The sequence below is a fragment of the Schistocerca piceifrons genome, chromosome X (genome assembly GCF_021461385.2).
Source record: "Schistocerca piceifrons isolate TAMUIC-IGC-003096 chromosome X, iqSchPice1.1, whole genome shotgun sequence".
NCBI lineage: Eukaryota > Metazoa > Arthropoda > Insecta > Orthoptera > Acrididae > Schistocerca > Schistocerca piceifrons.
In genome coordinates, this window is record NC_060149.1 from 146,662,275 (window position 1) to 146,684,529 (window position 22,255).

Consider the following 22,255-nt stretch of genomic DNA (forward strand, 5'->3'; position numbering starts at 1 on the left):
TCAAGGTACCCTCCGCCACACGCCGTCAGGTGGCTTGCGGAGTATGGATGCAGATGTAGATGTAGCTGTAGATATGCACGTAACGGTCAAGGGGAATAGTAACCTATGGCTGTTTGCTGATGAGGTGGTGGTGTATGGGAAGGTGTCGTCGATGACTGCCGGTCGGAGCATATAAGGTGACTTAGAAAATATCTCTATTTGCTGTGGTGAATGGCAGCTTGCTCTAAATGTAGCAAAATGCAAGTTAACGGAGATGAATAGGAAAAACATTTCTGTAAAGTTCGAGTACAGCATTGGTGATGTGATGCTTGGCACAGTCATGTCGATTAAATATTTAGGCGTAACGTTACAAAGCGATATAAAATGGTACGAGCATGTGTGGATTGTGCCAGGGAAGGCGAATGGTCGACTTCGGTTTATTGGGAGAATTTTAGGGAAGTGTAGCTCATCTATAAAGAAGACCGCATATAATAAACCAGTGCGACCAACTCTTGAGTACTTCTAGAGTATCTGCGATCCGCAGCAGGTTGGATGAAAGGAAGAAACCGAAGCAATTCAGACGCGAGTCACTAGATATGTTACCGATCACCACAGGAGTGTTATGGAGAAGTTTCATGAACTCAAACGGTAACTCCTGGAGGGCAGAGGAGGTCCTTTTTGCAAAACGTTATTGAGATAATTTAGAGAACTGGCATTTGAAGCTGACTGCAAAACCATTTTACTGCAACCAATGCACATTTCGCGTAAGGACCACGAAGGGCTCGTGTAGAAACATGTAAATAGACGGTCGTATCTTTACACTGTATTTGCGAGTGTAACGGGAAAGCAAATGACTAGTAGTGGTGTAAGATGCACTCCATCATGAAACATATGGTGTCTTGCGGAGTTTGTATGTGGATGCAGAATGGACGTTTCAGTGTTCGTTTATTTCAGTTCTAACAGTGCATACCCCGAAGGGATATTTCCAGTACCCATTTTTGATTGTAATAACTACTCCCCCAAATCCGTTGTCTCTATCTTTACGGGCCGTATTGTATCTCGTCATACAGAATTGCCCAACCTTCCACAATTAAGTTTCTTCCAATCCCGTAATATGAATTTTGTATTCCTTCAAGAAATGGCTCGAGCTACCCGTGTTAGAACAGGCAGAGCAGCTAAGCCACAACGTAACTCCGCCAGATGAGGGTATGCACTTGGTACTGGTCTGGAATACACACCGCCACTAGTTGGGATGAGGTCGTCTGGCAGTTAGCAGGCGAATCGCTTGTGAGCAGCTCCGATAAACGATGCAGTAACAGTGGGCAAGTCGATAGCATCGAAGGCCGGTGGTCATGTATCGTCACGTCTTGCGTATGATTTACTATTTTCTAACTGTAGCGTCTGTTCCATGGTCTTATTACAATACGTCGTGTTATACTTAATATGTTTCCGATTTAGATATTAAAAGCAATTTTTGTCCATGGCCAGATGGGGCCCCGACAGTAGACCCACCAGCTAATTCCCTCGAAAGTGCATTTAATTACGTTATGTGGACGAGCACATTTTGGTTTTTTTACACCACTGTGACACTGTGTCTGGGTGTGGGAGTCTTGAAGGCGTTTACAGGACAGTATGACATTCTGAACGTAGGGATCTGCATTATACATCGTATTCATGATGTGGACAGCTGTCGTAAGTCTCTGTCAAGGGAAAGTTATTTTGATTTGTCAGGTTTTCTCGGTGCGATTGACTGATAGCGTGCACCTGAGTGTTCTGTGGAGTTGTAGTTTCCGTTTTGTTCACAATATTTCGACGACTGACCCAGCCGTCTCGTTTAGGTGCTGCGAGTTTTGCTGGTCTCCAACGAGACTGTGAACTATTGTTGGTCTCGTGACATTATTTACAGCCAAGTTCAATTCCAGATGCCTGTAAAGCTCACTGATGCCCTCTTGTGTTTCAGAACGCGCACTGGTACTCCATAAAACACAGTTTATGTAAACAAAGTGAACAAAAAACTTGAAAGTGAGCCAGCTGATTCTGTTTGAATTTCTGGATGTGTCGTGTCACTTCCGAATAGAATAGCAAATGGATAATTATGCTGCAAATCCTTGGTTCTGTAGGCTTGTCGATGATATGTTACAGTGTCACCTAACGTTTGGCAAGCTACTGATTTCCTACGTTTGTGATGGACTACATTTCATTTCTACATCTACATTTATACTCCGCAAGCCACCCAACGGTGTGTGGCGGAGGGTACTTTACGTGCCACTGTCATTACCTCCCTTTCCTGTTCCACTCGCGTATGGTTCGCGGGAGGAACGACTGCCGGAAAGCCTCCGTGCGCGCTCGAATCTCTCTAATTTTACATTCGTGATCTCCTCGGGAGGTATAAGTAGGGGGAAGCAATATATTCGATACCTCATCCAGAAACGCACCCTCTCAAAACCTGGACAGCAAGCTACACCGCGATGCAGAGCTTCTCTCTTGAAGAGTCTGCCACTTGAGTTTGCTAAACATCTCCGTAGCGCTAACACGCTTACCAAATAACCCTGTGACGAAACGCGCCGCTCTTCTTTGGATCGTCTCTATCTACTCCGTCAACCCGACCTGGTACGGATCCCACACTGGTGAGCAATACTCAAGTATAGGCCGAACGAGTGTTTTGTAAGCCACCTCCTTTGTTGATGGACTACATTTTCTAAGAACTCCCCCAATGAATCTCAACCTGGCACCCGCCTTACCAGCAATTAATTTTATATGATCATTCCACTTCAGATCGTTCCGTACGCATACTCCCAGATATTTTACAGAAGTAACTGCTACCAGTGTTCGTTCCGCTATCATATAATCATACAATAAATGCTCCTTCTTTCTATGTATTCGCAATACATTATATTTGTCTATGTTAAGGGTCAGTTGCCACTCCCTGCACCAAGTGCCTATCCGCTGCAGATCTTCCTGCATTTCGCTACAATTTTCTAATGCTGCAAGTTCTCTGTATACTACAGCATCATCCGCGAAAAGCCACACGGAACTTCCGACACTATCTACTAGGTCATATATATATTGTGAAAAGCAATGGTCCGATAACACTCCCCTGTGGTACGCCAGAGGTTACTTTAACGTCTGTAGACGTCTCTCCATTGAGAACAACATGCTGTGTTCTGTTTGCTAAAAACTCTTCAATCCAGCCACACAGCTGGTATGATATTCCGTAGGCTCTTACTTTGTTTATCAGGCGACAGTGCGGAACTGTATTGAACGCCTTCCGGAAGTCAAGGAAAATGGCCTCTACCTGGGTGCCTGTATCTAATATTTTCTGGGTCTCATGAACGAATAAAGCGAGTTGGGTCTCATACGATCGCTGTTTCTGGAATGCATGTTGATTCCTACAGAGTAGATTCTGGGTATCCATAGATGACATGATACGCGAGCAAAAACATGTTCTAAAATTCTACAATGGCCCTCACAGTATATATTTTCTTTAATGTCGTTTGTTGTTAGCAATATTAGCTTACTCCCAATAGTTAGCAGCTTTCAATCAGTTAATACCAGGCAGAAATCAAATCTACATGTGGAATGCACTTCCTTGACTCTTGTGCTGAAAGGAGTGCAGTATTCTGCTGCATCCATTTTCAATAATGTTGTGTACATATTTCCGCGTAGTCAGCGCGTACACAACTTTCCCACTAGAGCGCGCCCCGCTATGCACAACAGCGCAGGCGCAGCGCTCGTCCGTCTCCGCACTATGAGATGGCGCTGCCGTAGAGACAGACTAAATTCTGCCTCCGCCGATCCGCGTATTAATATATAACGCAGGCAATGAGATTGCTGCTATGTAGAACCTTTTCTCCTGGCGGATCACACTTGCGCAGTGATACATGAACGCGCGAGGTTTTATAACATGTGTACAGACCTCTGATTAGTCAGTCTGTATTTGTCTGCACCAGTCTGTACCAGTCTGCATTAGTCTGTACCAGTCTGCATTAGTCTGTACCAGTCTACATTTGTCTGTACCAGTCTATAGTCAAGTTTCAGTCTGCACCTAATAAGATTACCGTATTCCTGTACATAGCCATGAAGATAAATGTATTGACACTTTTGTCAAGTATCAGAGATATATGTGAGAATCAGATTAAAGTACCAATGCCAAAGGAACTTCAGATTGTCAATTGTAAATAGCATCCAGAACCAAGTTAAGTAATTTTTATGCTTGTTATTATTTTAATAAATGTGTGTGAAAATTAATCAAGTTCTGTTTAAAGTTGGTCACCGTCAATCTGCTACTCTAAGCGTGCAAGTGGAATTTCTATCGTCTGACCTAACGGCAGAAGATAAACACGCCACGATTGCTGACACTTGCCTACTTCGTTAGAGCGACAAGTCAAATAAACTGATGGTGTGTGTACTGAAGGTCTTACCGTATGCACACCACAAATAAGCTACCACAAGAGCTCAAAAATCTTAGCAGTAGCCCAAACACTTTTAAGTCCAGGCTGAAGAGTTTCCTCATGGCTCACTCCTTCTATTCTGTCGAGGAGCTCCTGGAAGAGCTGAAAAATTAAGCAAATTCCAGTGTTACATTGTTGATTTCTTTATTTAAACTTACGAATTGTCGCCTGAATATGTTTCTTATATTTCATTTTATCTGTTTCTACTATCGTGTTATAATTTCATGTATTGACTCGTTCCATGACCATGGAGACTTCTCCTTAATTTGGTCCCATGGAACAATAAATAAATAAATAAAAACAGATCGATGTCAGAGATATAGGTTGAAACGGTACAGTAGTTTGCGCTCTATAAGCAGCAGGTTTTGCTGCTCGCTCGCACAGGGAAATAGAAACAGAGGCGGCTCCGCAGCCAATTTTATTACACGACGCGGCCAGCCGCCGGTGCAACAGAACCCATGTGGACGGGTGGAAAGAAATGTGTCAGGCTTCATAATACGTATTTATATGTGTCATGTATTATGCATTTCTTGTACGTAAATGTGAATCTGCACATGAACTTTCCTAACCTTCCTCACACCTTTCCGTAAAGCGTGGCCAAATCTTTGTTGAGAAGTAGTTCTGTAGTATAGTAGTGCCAACCTTACTCCTGGGTAGGGGATCAGAGAGACACCACAGGCAGGTAAAAGTCAAAGACTTTCCAGTGTCACAAGATTTGGGGTGGAGAGGTTGGTCACGCCCAAGTGGTTGGACCACCCCCTCCAACGGGGCCCAGGAAGACCTCCGGGTGCCCACCATATTCTAGGAGTGTTACAGAAGATGGGTAAGTGAGCAGACATGCCCTCAGTGCGTCTGTCTCAATGTTTAAGCATGGAAGAGAGGTATTTGAATATTTGTACTAATTCTTTTATTTCCAGCTTCGGATTGTGTAAGGAAATGAATGTTCTCGTTTAATTTCGGAAATTTGACCTCCTGTGTTAATGTATCTGGTCCCCAGTTTGCCTGTTATCCTCCTCACGTAGTGGATGTCCTATGTAAAATATTGGGAGGCTTTGGTGGTATACATTTGGCCAACGCAATTCCGTCTTGCCTGTAGAAAAGTGCGTGCATATTGGTATATAATATTCCCGAGCTATAAGTTGTAAAATTGTAATATCTGTAAACTGGAACAATTGCTGCAACCGCTGTAAAATCGAGTGATAATATTTAAAATAAATACGTAATCAATTGCCATCAATCTTTAACATACCTTAAAAATCACAAAGAAATCAAGTTAAAGGAATTGATTTAAAATAAAAGATATAGAATGCAGGGACCCACACATCAGCGCGTGAGCCCTCCAGCCCCTTGCCTAGTATCGTACAGAAAGGACACGCTCTCTAGGTAGCGCTCTCAAGCTCCCCTCCCCAGTTATCCGTTGCGCAGTTTTTCATTCAGGGCTTGACGACATCAACTGAATCTGGCGTCCCTAGGCAAGGAGGTTAGACGTTAAACTTTCAAGGTCTGTAGTTTTGCGCATCTGCTCGACGACCCTTCTTGAAAACTGGGACTACCTGTGCTCTTTTCCAATCATTCGGAACCTTCCGTTCCTCTAGAGACTTGCGGTACACGGCTGTTAGAAGGGGGGCAAGATGCAGTTGAAATGGAGCAGAGAGTGGAGAACGAAGGGGATGTCCAGGTTCCCTGGGACTGAAATGCGCCAATGGCGTCTTTTGGGGTGTGCGCAGGAGCTGGTCCGCTCGAAGGCGGTGCAGGAGGACGAGCCGCTGAAGGTGTCGGCGGTGCTGGCGTTCTCGCAGCTGGTGCGCGTGGCGTGCGCAGACGAGGCTGCCCGGCGCGCGAGGTTCCCGCCAGAGGCGATGCGCGACGCGTGTTCTCCGGCGCAGGCCGCGCGCTTCCTTCCCTGGCTGGCGCGCCAGGCCCACAGGGAGCCCGCCCTGCGCACTGTCTACTTCGCCGCGCTCGGCAACACCGGCTCCTTCGCCGCCGTGCCCTCGCTCAAGGTAAGCGCGTACTACGTAGGCTAGGTCGTCCTCACGCGGGACGTGTTTCTCAACGTGAAACACGCCGAAAATCGTGCACGCCTTGAATGGGTCTGGTACACCTTTTACGTGATTTGCGATATGAGAGCTCTCAGGGCATTCTGTTGCAGTCACTAACTCCAGTGCAATGCGTTTTACCTTTTCATACATGCGAGAAAGCGGCTTGGCACGGGAGTGATTTTGTGGTACTTGGTAGTTTCAACATTATACAAATACTGCCCTATTACTGTGTCTCGTAAGGGGGGTAGGAGTTCAAACGGGCCAACTTGGAGCAGGAGAGGCACCACAGGACATTTCAATTTCCAGTGTCTATACTTTTACAAATAAATTCATAAAACTTTGTCAGATTGACCAGGAAGGATTCAAAATTCACACTCACAGCAGTGGAAGTTCTAAAACATAACGAAGTAGTTTTTTTCACCTGTGAAATTTAATCATTTTTTTCACTTACTAATGGCAGCATTTGTTGCTATAGGTGCACTTTTCTTCATAAGTAAGAGAGATTCTTCGATGAATTTTGCACAGCATACAAACCATACTTAAAGGTGTATGAAACTCTAGAATGTTCCAAATCTATTAAAAACTGTGTTAAAAATTGAGGTAATTAACTATAAAATTTGTGTTTTTTCTAAACATGAAGTTTAAAATATAACAGTTCATTCGTTTTTTCATAAATTAAATAAATTCTAGAGTTTCCTACACCTGTGAGTATGGTATGTATGCTGTGCAAAATTCATCGAAGAATCTCTCTAGTTTATGAAGAAAAGTGTACCTATAGCAACAAATGCAGCCATTAGTAAGTGAAAAAATGATGAAATTTCGCACGTAAAAAAATTTATTTTGTTATGTTTTCGAACTTCCACTGCAATGGGTGTGAATCCTGAATCCTTCCTGGTGATGCTGACAAAATTTTATGAATTTATTTGTAAGAGTCTAGACAGTGGAAATTAAAATGTCCTGAGATGCCTCTCCTGCTCCAAGTCGGCCCGTTTGACGTCCTACCCTCCTTAAAACGTACATTTACTCCCTTGTCTTCATGACAGCCACGTTGTTCTGTCTCTCGTATACACTGTACTGAACTGCAAGGGAATCAGCGAGTAATGTACAAGCAGTTTTGTAATTCAGTAAACTGTGTCCCCTGAAACATTCACAAATTGAAATTCACTCCTGAATGGTGAGTGCTATCATTTCTACATATCAACAACTATTCCATAATATACACTGCTTGGCAACTGCTAATGATCAACTGACACTTGCTAAGGAACAACTGCCAATTGCTACACAACAGCTGACAATTGTTACGAAACACCTGACCAAAGATAATAAAAGGAAATGCAGAGGATGGGACACATTAACTGTAGTGAAGACTGGGCATGAATGCTCTGTATACATTCGACAGTTGGTGCAGTACAGTGTTTGACGAAAGTTGTTATGGAACCGATAAGTGCGACATTCCACGAGGTATGGCAACATGTCTGCAAGACATCATTTGAGTTCTTCCGATCGTGGACGAACATTTGGATGGCTCTAAGTGAGTCAAAGTTTCACTACTGTGGCCATGTAATAGGTGTGGCCAAAAGTGTCATCTCACGATCAAAAAAGGCCAATGAAGGTGGAAATTCTATGGAGAAGCATGCTGGCGATCGTAGATGGACTACCACGCCGCAAGACGATCAAGATGTGGCCCTTGGGGCGAAAAGGAACGGATATCTCACTGTCAAGCAGATCGCTGCTGTCCTTGCAGCCCTGCCAGAATCATTTTGCAACGATTAAACCGGGCTGGTTTTTATGCTGAGAAGCTTTTTAAATGCATCCCACTTCAACCACGTCATCTTCGAGAAAGAATTTTGTTGTAGCGAGCATAATGGTTGGAGTTAGCTATAGTGGTCCAGAGAGATGTTCTCTGACGGATCCCACTTCAGTGTGGCAGATGATTCTAGCCACCAGTTAGTGTGGAGAGAGATGGGAGCACGTTACACACCACAAAATATTAATGAACCTCATCGATATGGCCTAGGTGCTATGCATGGTGTGGGCACACTTTTGAATATCTTTGCGTGGGGTACCATTTCAGGACAGCGGTCTTGCAGGGAGATTATTCTGGACCATATCTATCTGTTTAGCGGTCCTGTTGGTCCCGACTTTCTGTTTATGGACGACAGTGCTCCCCCACACAGAACTGCTGAATTGTCAGACACACAGGAAAGTGAAGATACTTAATGTGTGGAATGGCCTGAATACTCACCGGACCTAAATCCTATAGAGCATGCATGACAGTCTTTGTGAACGTATTTCTAAACCAAACTGTACAGGAACTGAAAACCTCCTTGAGAGAGGAGTGGGACAATATCCCCAAAGAACTCCTCAACAGTTTGTTAGCCTTCATGAATAATAGGCGCCAAATGTGCAATAGCGCCTGAGGAGAGCATATTCCTTACTGAAAGTTCGATATCGAACTTTTGTAATGGAAATATGACCTGTGTCAAAAATGAACGTTGTTTGTGTCTGTTATCCTGCTTTCCCGTGTGGTGAAGTATGTACCAATTTTCTTCATAAATATACCACTCCTCCTCTATTATGTATGTACTATTTCATGTCATCCATCATCGATTATTCCTGTCCAACAATACATGTGTTTCTTAGTAGTTGTCAAGCAGTGTAAGTCTATTAAATTGATATGAAAACTCAGAAGCATTTAGAAAACATGGAGGCATACCAAAAAGTATTTGCTGAAAGCAGTAATCCAACCTGCAGCATGTCCGTAATACGAAAAACACCAAACAAGAAAAGCCATCCCCTGTCATCTTATTACAATAAAACGTTCCAAAACGACACATTTTCCACAGATCCTCAATGTGCTAAGAGGTTTAAAAGACCAACAGGGAGAACCTGAGTTTCACCAACATTGTTGTACAGGTATTTTTATGAGTATTGTGGTATAACACTCATGGTCTCTGGTGGTTCGTTAAATAATAATAACAAGGTCCCGGGAGTAGATAACATCCCATTAGAACTACTGACGACCTTGAGAGAGTTAGTCGTGACAAAACTCTACCATCTGGTGAGCAAGATGTATGAAACAGGCGAAATACCCTCAGACTTCAAGAAGAATATAATAATTCCAATCCCAAAGAAAGCAGGTGTTGACAGATGTGAAAATTACCGAACTATCAGTTTAATAAGTCACGGCTGCAAAATACTAACGCGGATTCTTTACAGACGAATGGAAAAACTAGTAGAAGCCGACCTCGGGGAACATCAGTTTGGATTCCGTAGAAATGTTGGAACACGTGAGGCAATACTGACCCTACGACTTATCTTAGAAGCTAGATTAAGGAAAGGCAAACCTACGTTTCTAGCATTTGTAGACTTAGAGAAAGCTTTTGACAATGTTGACTGGAATACTCTCTTTCAAATTCTGAAGGTGGCAGGGGTAAATTCCAGGGAGCGAAAGGCTATTTACAATTTGTACAGAAACCAGATGGCAGTTATAAGAGTCGAGGGACATGAAAGGGAAGTAGTGGTTGGGAAGGGAGTGAGACAGGGTTGTAGCCTCTCCCCGATGCTATTCAATCTGTACATTGAACAAGCAGTGAAGGAAACAAAAGAAAAATTCGGAGTGGGTATTAAATTCATGGAGAAGAAATAAAAACTTTTAGGTTCGCCGATGACATTGTAATTCTGTCAGAGACAGCAAAGGACTTGGAAGAGCAGTGGAATGGAATGGATAGTGTCTTGAAAGGAGGATATAAGATGAACATCAACAAAAGCAAAACGAGGATAATGGAATGTAGTCGAATTAAGTCGTGTGATGCTGAGGGAATTAGATTAGGAAATGAGACACTTAAAGTAGTAAAGGAATTTTGCTATTTGGGGAGCAAAATAACTGATGATGGTCGAAGTAGAGAGGATATAAAATGTAGACTGGCAATGGCAAGGAAAGCGTTTCTGAAGAAGAGAAATTTATTAACATCAAGTATAGATTTAAGTGTCAGGAAGTCATTACTGAAAGTATTTGTATGGAGAGTAGCCATGTATGGAAGTGAAACATGGATGATAAATGGTTTGGACAAGAAGAGAATAGAGGCTTTTGAAATGTGGTGCTACAGAAGAATGCTGAAGATTAGATGGGTAGATTACATAACTAATGAGGAGGTATTGAATAGGATTGGGGAGAAGAGAAGTTTGTGGCACAACTTGACTAGAAGAAGGGATCGGTTGGTAGGACATGTGTTGAGGCATCAAGGGATCACCAATTTAGTATTGGAGGGCAGCGTAGAGGGTAAAAATCGTAGAGGGAGACCAAGAGATGAATACACTAAGCAGATTCAGAAGCATGTAGGTTGCAGTCGGTGCTGGGAGATGAAGAAGCTTGCACAGGATAGAGTAGCATGGAGAACTGCATCAAACCAGTCTCAGGACTGAAGACCACCACAACAACATAATTATTATTTATTCAGTGAGCTACCTTCATTTATGTAAAATTCCTACACAACAGCGAAAAAGTCTGAAAATTGTAATCACCAAAATGTACAGCACATAACGAAGAGAAATGCAAACACTCTGAGATGCAAAAGTAGTGTGATGTTAGTGCCATCACTGTCGGAACAGCTCAGCATAGCACTGTGCTTTTGCTCTTCACTCGCATTCAGTGAACCCATATGGAAGGCACACATCAGCTAACCAATCATCGGTAAAACTGTCTGTACCACTGCGTATCAGTGTTAACACACAACAAAAACACAGCTGCTAAAACGAGACAAAATGGGCAGTATTCTATTCAAGGGTGAAGACTAAAGTGACAGCTACTGTTGTTATCAACAAAGATCATGATGGAATGGAACCAGTTTATTTCCAAACAAGACACAATGCGTACCATCGACACATATTCTGTTCTGCAGTTATTGTCATTGCACATGAGATACAAACCTAAGTGGGTGTAAGAAATCAAACGAAAAGGAGATACTTCATAATGAGTCATTGGAAGCCAACAGTCCCTTCTGCCAAAATACTCATAAAATATCGCTGAACAATCTTTGAAATGTGGTCATTGGATTTAGTGTCCACTCTGTATATTCGTAGCTCGTAGGTTATACAAGCGATATTTGGAAAGCACATTCCATTCGTCCTCGAAATTGAACCCACTGTGAAAATCAAAAATGGTTTATTTGGAACAGTTAGCTGCTATACCTTCCAGCTATGTCTCTACATAACCGCCGCTCCAACTTGGACATTGGTCGTAGTGTTGTACCAACTTTCCAATATCCTCATCACATCTGCGGTCTCTGCCAGTTCTTTACGCTGGTCTATAGCTCATTGTCTGGGGCAAAATGTTGTCTTCATAGCCAGCGATTGATGTGAGGATAGCTGAAACTCAGGGGGAGCCAATTATGGGCTGTATTGTGGGTGATCAAACACTTCCCATCGAAAACACTGCAGGAGCATACTCATTGCATCTGCAGAGTGCTGCCAAGAATTGTTACGAAGAAGGGAATGCATGACAGTTACGTTACGTGGGCTGCATGAAACCAGGAGAAATCTTTCACCAGGCCTTCATATTTGTTGGGAGCCCTAGTTTTTAGGCACCTTTACGTGTTGCTGTGCAGTCAGGTCTGAAAAGGGCGACGTGATGCGATCAACGGGCATACTAGCCCGCCCGGTTGGCCGTGCCATCTAACGCACCGCTTTCCGGACGGGAAGGAGCGCCTGGTCCCCGGCACGAATCCGCCTGGCGGATTTGTGTCGAGGTCCGGTGAGCCGGCCAGTCTGTGGATGGTTTTTCGGCGGTTTTCCGTCTGCCTAGGCGAATGCGGGCTGGTTCCCGTTATTCCGCCTCAGCTACACTATGTGGGCGATTGCTGCGCAAACAAATTCTCCACGTACACATTGTTGTTGTTGTTGTGGTCTTCAGTCTTGAGACTGGTTTGATGCAGCTCTCTATGTTACTCTATCCTGTGCAAGCTTCTTCATCTCCCAGTACTTTCTGCAAACTACATCCTTCTGAATCTGTTTAGTGTATTCATCTCTTGGTCTCCCTCTATGATTTGTACCCTCCACGCTGCCCTCCAATGCTAAATTTGTGATCCCTTGATGCCTCAGAACATGTCCTACCAACCGGTCCCTTCTTCTTGTCAAGTTGTGCTGCAAACTCCTCCCCAATTCTATTCAATATCTCCTCATTAATTATGTGATCTACCCATCTAATGTTCAGCATTCTTCTGTAGCACCACATTTCGAGAGCTTCCATTCTCTTCTTGTCCAAACTAGTTATCGTCCATGTTTCACTTCTATACATGGCTACACTCCATACAAATACTTTCAGAAACAACTTTCTGACACTTAAATCAATACTGGATGTCAACAAATTTCTCTTCTTCAGAAACGCTTTCCTTGCCATTGCCAGTCTACATTTTATATCCTCTCTACTTCGACCATCATCAGTTTTTTGCTCCCCAAATAGCAAAACTCCTTTACTACTTTAAGTGTCTCATTTCCTAATCTAATTCTCTCAGCATCACCCGATTTCATTCGACTATATTCCATTATGCTCATTTTGCTTTTCTTGATGTTCATCTTATATCCTCCTTTTACGCGTACACCACCATTACTCTAGCACGCAAACATAGGGGTTATACTCGTCTGGTGTGAGACGTTCCCTGGGGGGTCCACCGGGGGCCGAACCGTACAATAACCCTGGGTTCGGTGTGGGGCGGCGGAGGGGTGAAGTGGACTGCGATAGTCGTCGTGGGGTTGCGGACCACTGCGGCATGAGACACTGTCGAACACATCTGTGCAAAGCTTCATCGGATTTTCACTTTTGTTTCCATTTCGTGTCCAACTGGAATTTTGTGTGCCACATTCCACTGCACGACGCAAAAATGGGATGCATTTGATTCTACCTTTCACACTTTGGAATGCACTGCAACATGAAATTCCACCTTGTGACGTCACAAAACTCGTCAGCTCCACGTTCGGTTTCACGTCCCGCGTGAGGAGAAGTGGTGGGAACGAGAGTGGTAAGAGTGAGTGGGGTGGTGGACAGGCGGCGGCGCTGAACGGCTCGCTGGCGGCGCACGAGCGCGCGGCGGCGCTGCTGTCGCTGCGCCAGGTGGCGCTGCGCCGGCCCGAGGCGGTCTCGCAGCTGCTGCTGGTGGTGTTCCGGGACTACGCGCAGCCGCTGCCCGTGCGCCTGGCGGCCGGCACGCTGCTGCTGTTCACGCGGCCCGGGCCCGCGCTCTGGCACCGCATCGCCACCGCCACCTGGTTCGAGCCCAGCCCCGCCGTCGTCGCCTTCGTCTGGACCACTCTCAGCTCGCTCGCGTCTTCCGACGACCCGGTCACCAGAGACATGTAAGTGCCCGACTGGTACCTTCAGTTTTACACGATTCATTAACAAATGTGCAAGTCAAAATGATCACAGCATCAAAGAATGCACACTTTCTTGGTCTCTTTTACTGACCTTCTTCAGTTAGCAGCAGAGTGGCAGCATTGCCAAGAAGAACACCTGCACATATGTACTTGCACATCAAAAAGATTTCAGTGTCGTCTCTCCAAAAGACGTAGATACTATAGATGATCTACAGGATGTGGGTCTGTGATTTTGGCCTTGTCAAATTTGCCAAGTATATTTCTGTCACTATCATAGGCTAGGATGTAATCTTCCATCGACATATGTCTGACTGCCCCAATATTCTGGGCAAGTTTGGTAACACACAAGCGAGAAGCAACACATTTTTAACATGGATGTCATGTCATTTGGCACCCCTCCCCCACTTTCCAACCCCTCCCCAGTACATTAATTGCCATTTCTTGTCCTCTTGGTAGGACCTTTAACAATAATTCTGAAATAGTGAATGTAGAAGTGGGTTGACCCTATCTCCAAATTTTACAGCTTTGGAGCCAAAACACTTGTGTCACTTTGGCCTTAAATCGACTCCACCAATATTCCATCAACAAAGGAGGCTGCAGTACAGTATCTGCACCGCATGACAGTAAAAGTGAAGCACCCAGAAGACGTGGTCACATTCAATGTAACTTTGTACACATACACACCATGATACCGTACGTAAAATACACTACTGGCCATTAAAATTGCTACACCACGAAGATGACGTGCTACAGACGCGAAATTTAACCGACAGGAAGAAGATGTTGTGGTATGCAAATGATTAGCTTTTCAGAACATTTACACAAGGTTGGCGCCGGTGATGACACCTACAACGTGCCGATATGAGGAAAGTTTCCAACCGATTTCTCATACACAAACAGCAGTTGACCGGCGTTGCCTGGTGAACCGTTGTTGTGATGCCTCCTGTAAGGAGTAGAAATGCGTACCATCACGTTTCCGACTTTGATAAAGGTCGGATTTTAGCCTATAGCAATTGCGGTTTATCGTATCGCGACATTGCTGCTCGCGTTGGTCGAGATCCAATGACTGTTAGCAGAATATGGAACGGTGGGTTCAGGAGGGTAATACGGAACGCCGTGCTGGATCCCAACGGCCTCGTATCACTAGCGGTCCAGATGACATGCATATTATCCGCATGGCTGTAACGGATCGTGCAGCCACGTCACGATCCCTCAGTCAACAGATGGGGACATTTGCAAGACAACAATTATCTGCACGAACAGTTCGACGACGTTTGCAGCAGCATGGACTATCAGCTCGGAGACCATGGCTGCGGTTACCCTTGGCGCTGCATCACAGACAGGAGCGCCTGCGATGGTGTACGCAACGACGAACCTGGGTGCACGAATAGCAAAACGTCATTTTTTCGGATGAATCCAGGTTCTGTTTACAGCATCATGACGGTCGCATCCGTGTTTGGCGACATCGCTGTGAGCGCACATTGGCAGCGTGTATTCGTCATCGCCATACTGGCGTATCACCCGACGTGATGGTAGGGGGTGGAATTGGTTACACGTCTCGGTCACCTCTTGTACGCATTGACGGCACTTTGAACAGTGGACGTTACATTTCAGATGTGTTACGACCCGTGGCTCTACCCTTCATTCGATCCCTGTGAAACTCTACATTTCAGCAGGATAATGCACGACCGCATATTGCAGGTCCTATATAGGCCTTTCTGGATACAGAAAATGTTCGACTGCTGCTCTGTCCAGCACATTCTCTAGATCTCTCACCATCTGAAAACGTCTGGCCAATGATAGCCGAGGAACTGGCTTGTCACAATACGCCAGTCACTACTCTTGATGAACTGTGGTATCGTGATGAAGCTACGTGGGCTGCTGTACCTGTACACGCCATCGAAGCTCTGTTTGACTCAATGCCCAGGCGTATCAAGGCCGTTATTATGGCCAGAGGTGGTTGTTCTGGGTACTGATTTCTCAGGATCTGTGCACCCAAATTGCGTGAAAATGTAATCACATGTCAGTTCTAGTATAATACACTCCTGGAAATTGAAATAAGAACACCGTGAATTCATTGTCCCAGGAAGGGGAAACTTTATTGACACATTCCTGGGGTCAGATACATCACATGATCACACTGACAGAACCACAGGCACATAGACACAGGCAACAGAGCATGCACAATGTCGGCACTAGTACACTGTATACCCACCTTTCGCAGCAATGCAGGCTGCTATTCTCCCATGGAGACGATCGTAGAGATGCTGGATGTAGTCCTGTGGAACGGCTTGCCATGCCATTTCCACCTGGCGCCTCAGTTGGACCAGCGTTCGTGCTGGACGTGCAGACCGCGTGAGACGACGCTTCATCCAGTCCCAAACATGCTCAATGGGGGACAGATCCGGAGATCTTGCTGGCCAGGGTAGTTGACTTACACCTTCTAGAGCACGTTGGGTGGCACGGGATACATGCGGACGTGCATTGTCCTGTTGGAACAGCAAGTTCCCTTGCCGGTCTAGGAATGGTAGAACGATGGGTTCGATGACGGTTTGGATGTACCGTGCACTATTCAGTGTCCCCTCGACGATCACCAGTGGTGTACGGCCAGTGTAGGAGATCGCTCCCCACACCATGACTCCGGGTGTTGGCCCTGTGTGCCTCGGTCGTATGCAGTCCTGATTGTGGCGCTCACCTGCACGGCACCAAACACGCATACGACCATCATTGGCACCAAGGCAGAAGCGACTCTCATCGCTGAAGACGACACGTCTCCATTCGTCCCTCCATTCACGCCTGTCGCGACACCACTGGAGGCGGGCTGCACGATGTTGGGGCGTGAGCGGAAGACGGCCTAACGGTGTGCGGAACCGTAGCCCAGCTTCATGGAGACGGTTGCGAATGGTCCTCGCCGATACCCCAGGAGCAACAGTGTCCCTAATTTGCTGGGAAGTGGCGGTGCGGTCCCCTACGGCACTGCGTAGGATCCTACGGTCTTGGCGTGCATCCGTGCGTCGCTGCGGTCCGGTCCCAGGTCGACGGGCACGTGCACCTTCCGCCGACCACTGGCGACAACATCGATGTACTGTGGAGACCTCACGCCCCACGTGTTGAGCAATTCGGCGGTACGTCCACCCGGCCTCCCGCATGCCCACTATACGCCCTCGCTCAAAGTCCGTCAACTGCACATACGGTCCACGTCCACGCTGTCGCGGCATGCTACCAGTGTTAAAGACTGCGATGGAGCTCCGTATGCCACGGCAAACTGGCTGACACTGACGGCGGCGGTGCACAAATGCTGCGCAGCTAGCGCCATTCGACGGCCAACACCGCGGTTCCTGGTGTGTCCGCTGTGCCGTGCGTGTGATCATTGCTTGTACAGCCCTCTCGCAGTGTCCGGAGCAAGTATGGTGGGTCTGACACACCGGTGTCAATGTGTTCTTTTTTCCATTTCCAGGAGTGTAGATTTGTCCAACGAATACCCGTTTATCATCTGCATTTCTTCTTGGTGTAGCAATTTTAATGTCCAGTAGTGTATTAGATTTGCAATTTACAGTGGTAGGTGGAACGGCTACCAGAGTGCATTATGGGTATTCATGTTTAATGTTTTTTCTGGCCTGGTGGAGTATATGTGTGGTGTGAACGGCGTCATATGTTCAATGATTACTGTGAAAGAGACAGAAATGTTGTGTAATTGTGTGAAACTGCATGACCAGAGTTCAAAAGGGGTGTCGTGTGTCTCTGCTGGTATAATTGACCAATATCCAGATTTGTGAGGCATTCAGGTGTGCCAGTGGCCTGATGCTGGAGTGCAGGGGAACTTGAGGGCAAGCATACTCGCTGTGAAGGTTTCCGTCGACCACATCTGACCACCACAAGGGAAGATCGCTGCATTGTGCTCCAAGCACATCGTAACCATTGCACATCTGTACTTGCCATCTGAAAACATGTAATGGATTCCCTCCAACATTCATTGTCATCTCACACAACTGGTGGAAGACTAGCAGCAGCCGGACTACGAAATTACTGTCCCCGATGCCATTAACACCATAATACGAATGGATGGGTTTGGTGTGGTGCCGTGACCAGAAAGTGTAGAATGCCGATGAATGATGACATCTTTTATTCAGCAATGACTCGCAATTCTGCACTACGTGAGATGGCAATCATCAGCAAATACGGTGGCAACCTGGGTAGAGGTCTCATTCTTCCAATGTTTTGGAGAGTTACAGTGGTTTTACTACTGGCACCGTGGTGTGGGGAGCCATTGTGTACGACTTCAGGCCACAGCTGCTAATGGTTGAGGTTTCTCTGATGGCACAATGGTACATCATGGACATCCTACGTCCCTGTGTTTTACCTCTCAAATGTGTGTGAGTTCTTAAGGGACCAAACTGCAGAGGTCATCGGTCCCTAGACTTACTCACTACTTAAACTAACTTAAACTAACTGATGCTAAGAACAACACACACACCCATGCCCGAGGGAGGACTCGAAACTCCGGCGGGAGGGGCCGCACAGTATTACCTCTAATGTAACGGTATTGTGGTGCCATATTTCAACAGAACAGTGCTGGTCCACACGTGGCACATGTGTCTATGAACTGTCGGCATGATGTTGAGATGGCCCCGAGGAGAACAATTACGCCAGATCTATCTCCAGTAGGACATGTGTGGAATGTCACAGATGTCAACTTTAGTCCAAGTACTAACATCCAGGATATTAAAGGACCAGTTAGTGCAGTTGTGCGCTAGTTTGGCACAGGAGAAGATACAGTGGCTTTATGATACCTTCCTCAACTTAATCGCTCCATGCATCCAGGCCAGAGGGGGATACAATGGCGTACTGATAAGTGGGCTCACACCACCCACTTCTCTGTAAATTCGAATGGATTTTGTAGCCACGTAAATAACATCACATACCCTCTCACCCCATCAAGTTTCATTTAGTTTCTATCTCTTCTACTAGGTGCTTCATTTTTTTGTTAGGCAGTGTGTAAGAGTTTTTATCCTGTAATAACCGAAACATGTGTGTCCCCTTTAGGTAATACAGAACAAGGATTGACAAATCTCAGACAGTCCTCCACCATACAAGCACACACCACAAGCATGTGTCATATATTCAGGAACATGAAACATTCGAATAATGCCGTCATTCAGAATCTGGCGAATTACGATTGTAGCCACAGGTGGAAACGAAACTGGTCAAAAATTCTTTTCCGTAGTGTAACCTTACCATGCATGACAATTCAAATCTAGTAACACCGATAAATTAGGATCAGCGATTCCTAAACATCAGCAAATCTGAGTAGATGTGAGATCTAGGACCTGACTGCTAACATGAAACGCGGACAAAACCCACGCACCAATTAGAGCGAGAGACCTGTTTTATAATCAAATTAATTACTCTGATGACGATGTTGGGATTTTACGAAACTGAGAGTGTTGCAGTTGGCCTAGGATACATCGTAGGTGCACAGAAAGAATGGTAACTACCCATTGCAGCATTGCATGAACTGTCGCAGCTGGTAAGCATAATCCACCAGGCTCCCTACTTCCCACAGATCACTGTGTTAGTTTTTTCATCCACTTTAAAGTGTTACCCTTCAAAAGTGTGCTGATACTTTTTGCTTGATGGGACCATATACAGGGTGAGTCACCTAACGCTACCGTTGGATATATTTCGTAAACCACATCAAATACTGACGAACCGATTCCACAGACCGAACGTGAGGAGAGGGGCTAGTGTAATTGTTTAATACAAACCATACAAAAATGCACGGAAGTATGTTTTTTAACACAAACCTACTTTTTTTAAGTGGAACCACGTTAGTTTTGTTAGCGCATCTGAACATATGAACAAATACGTAATCAGTGCCGTTTGTTGCATTGTAAAATGTTAATTACATCCGGAGATATTGTAACCTAAAGTTGACGCTTGAGTACCACTCCTCCGCTGTTCCATCGTGTCTATCGGAGAGCATTAGTTAGTGCCATTCCATTGTTGACTTTTTAACACAAACCTACTTTTTTTAAGTGGAACCACGTTAGTTTTGTTAGCGCATCTGAACATATGAACAAATACGTAATCAGTGCCGTTTGTTGCATTGTAAAATGTTAATTACATCCGGAGATATTGTAACCTAAAGTTGACGCTTGAGTACCACTCCTCCGCTGTTCCATCGTGTCTATCGGAGAGCATTAGTTAGTGCCATTCCATTGTTGACTTTCATTGTATGTATGGCGTTAGTATGATTCCAGTTACATGTGATGTGTCTTGTGCCTGTGGAGGCACAACAAGAACAGTGTCCAGGTAAACAGTGTAGAACAAGTTTATTAATAAGTACATAAACATAAACTATTTCCTGGAATCATTTATTTACAAATGAAAATTTTGTTGATTCTTTGAGTCCCAACAGGAAAGCAAATAATGATCAGCGGAAAAATGCTCTTATCGGAGCACAAAAAGGTGGATATGCTCCTGATTATTAAGAGACTGAGACTGGAAAGTGGGTACCAGCCGCCTAATTTTACCTTCCACAATACCGCTAAAAATTTTCCCAAAAATACTGGTATGCGAACATATTCGCACTCAACTCCCCTCCCAATCCCACAAACTCGCCTAATTGTAACTCGCTCACACCCACTAGTCCATCGCTGTAAGTCGATCATACCCATCCACTCCCACTTTCCCATTGTCACTCACTCATTCAGCCCAACTCATTACCGTTATCTCTTTGTATCTCTCTGACTGTCACTATCCTAAGTCTCACAGCCAAAGTCTCCTTCATTCTGTCCATCCTCTGCTGTCTCTTCTCACTATCTCTCTCTTACTGCTACTATCTCATTCATAACTTTCCACTGCTGCTGTCTCTTCCTGCTATCACTATCTCTCTCTACTTTGTTGTCCTGTCATAGACTCTGTCTCTCATCATCACTGTCTCCCACCCACTTCAACTTTCCCCTTCTTACTATTCCTCTCCCACTGGCACAGTCTCATTCTTATTAACGAAGAAACAGTCACGATCGCAAAATATCATCGATCGTAACTGTTTCTTTATAAGTAAATATCAGAAGTAAGGTCGCCGACACTCCCAACCATGATGGTTAAAATCACAGTCTCCTTCGCCCTTTTCCTAGCACTGTTCTGTCACTATCAATATGTTTCATTGCAACTGTGTCTCTTTCTCTCACACCGCCATTGTCTCCTTCGCTCTTTCTATAGCACAGCCACTGTCTACTATCTTCCAGTATTTATTGCTTTTCTGTCTCTTTTTCATTGCCACTTTCTCCTTTTCTCTCAGCGTAAAAAAGCACCCATTTGTTCGCATACCAAACTTTTGAGAGAATTTTTAAAGGTGCTGAGGAAGGTAGAATAAGGTAGCTGGTATCCCACTTTTCAGTCAGAGTCTTTTAATAAATAGGAGCGTATTCGTCTTTTCGGAGCTCCGGCAGGAGCTTTTTGCCGCTGTTTCTCTTCTTCTGCCTGCTACAGCAGGTCATGTCACTCATATGAAAAAAAAAACCTCATGAATCACTAAAATATTTATAGTTTACTTAAGTGAAATTTAAATGACACAAAATATATAATTTTACACCTCATCCCAGATTTTACATGCACAAAAATCGGATCAACCGCGCGATACTTCATGGAGACAGCCATGTTAGGCGCCTCGGACACAAACTCAGGAACAGCCGTGTGACACGCGTCTTTTTGTTTGCATATTCTGACGTCTACAGTGCCGCCTACTGCTCAAATTTTCGTAAATTGTTTTTGTTCCCTGACGATTTTCTCATGTGTCAATAATATCCTTTTCAAATTTGACGTCGTTCTAAGCAGTGATTCTCTTTATACAGAGTTTTGAAACTGGACCTTTAATTATGGACACCCTGTACATTAGATGAAATAAATTCACTGAAATGAAATAAGTGGAGATGAAGTTAGTGAAATTCAGTGACGTGAACGAAAATCATGGAAATCATTTTCCAGATGCTGAACTTTCAATGTAAGAAATGCCTGTATCGTTCCTCAAGGCGTACTTTGATATCCTAATTGCCGCTCGTGAGTTCGAACTCGTTCTCCACAACTTATTCATTACATAGCAAGTTCAGCGTCTGAGAAAGGGTGTCACTGATTTTTATTTATGTCATTGATTTCGTAGCAGTATTTAATCTGTACATATATATTCCTTTGCGAGGAAAAGATTGGTTCTCCTCCATATCCGTTGTGCCACATAGTATGAATGATGGAGGGAGTGGCAGATGGGGAGGGTCGACTGCTTTCTTAGAGAGAGCTGCTGATAGAAATGACGAATAGGAGTCCCGTCAGCAGCGAGGTAGTTAGGGATGCAGCACATGCTTGAAATGTGAAAAAATGGGCACTGCATCGTTTCCAGAGAATCTGTATGGGCATCCA

General features: G+C 44.9%; 1 protein-coding gene across 1 annotated transcript in view; it reads left to right on the forward strand.

The window, feature by feature from the left end:
* The window catches only part of LOC124722225 (vitellogenin-like), a gene marked incomplete at its 3' end in the record, with an annotated part of 444,892 nt that overhangs the window by 191,476 nt on the left and 231,161 nt on the right, over positions 1-22,255 (forward strand). Inside the window, exons 11-12 of the mRNA XM_047247418.1 lie at positions 6,158-6,433; positions 13,515-13,822. Of these exons, the coding sequence (XP_047103374.1) occupies positions 6,158-6,433; positions 13,515-13,822 (584 nt within the window). The remainder of the gene's footprint in view (positions 1-6,157; positions 6,434-13,514; positions 13,823-22,255) is intronic.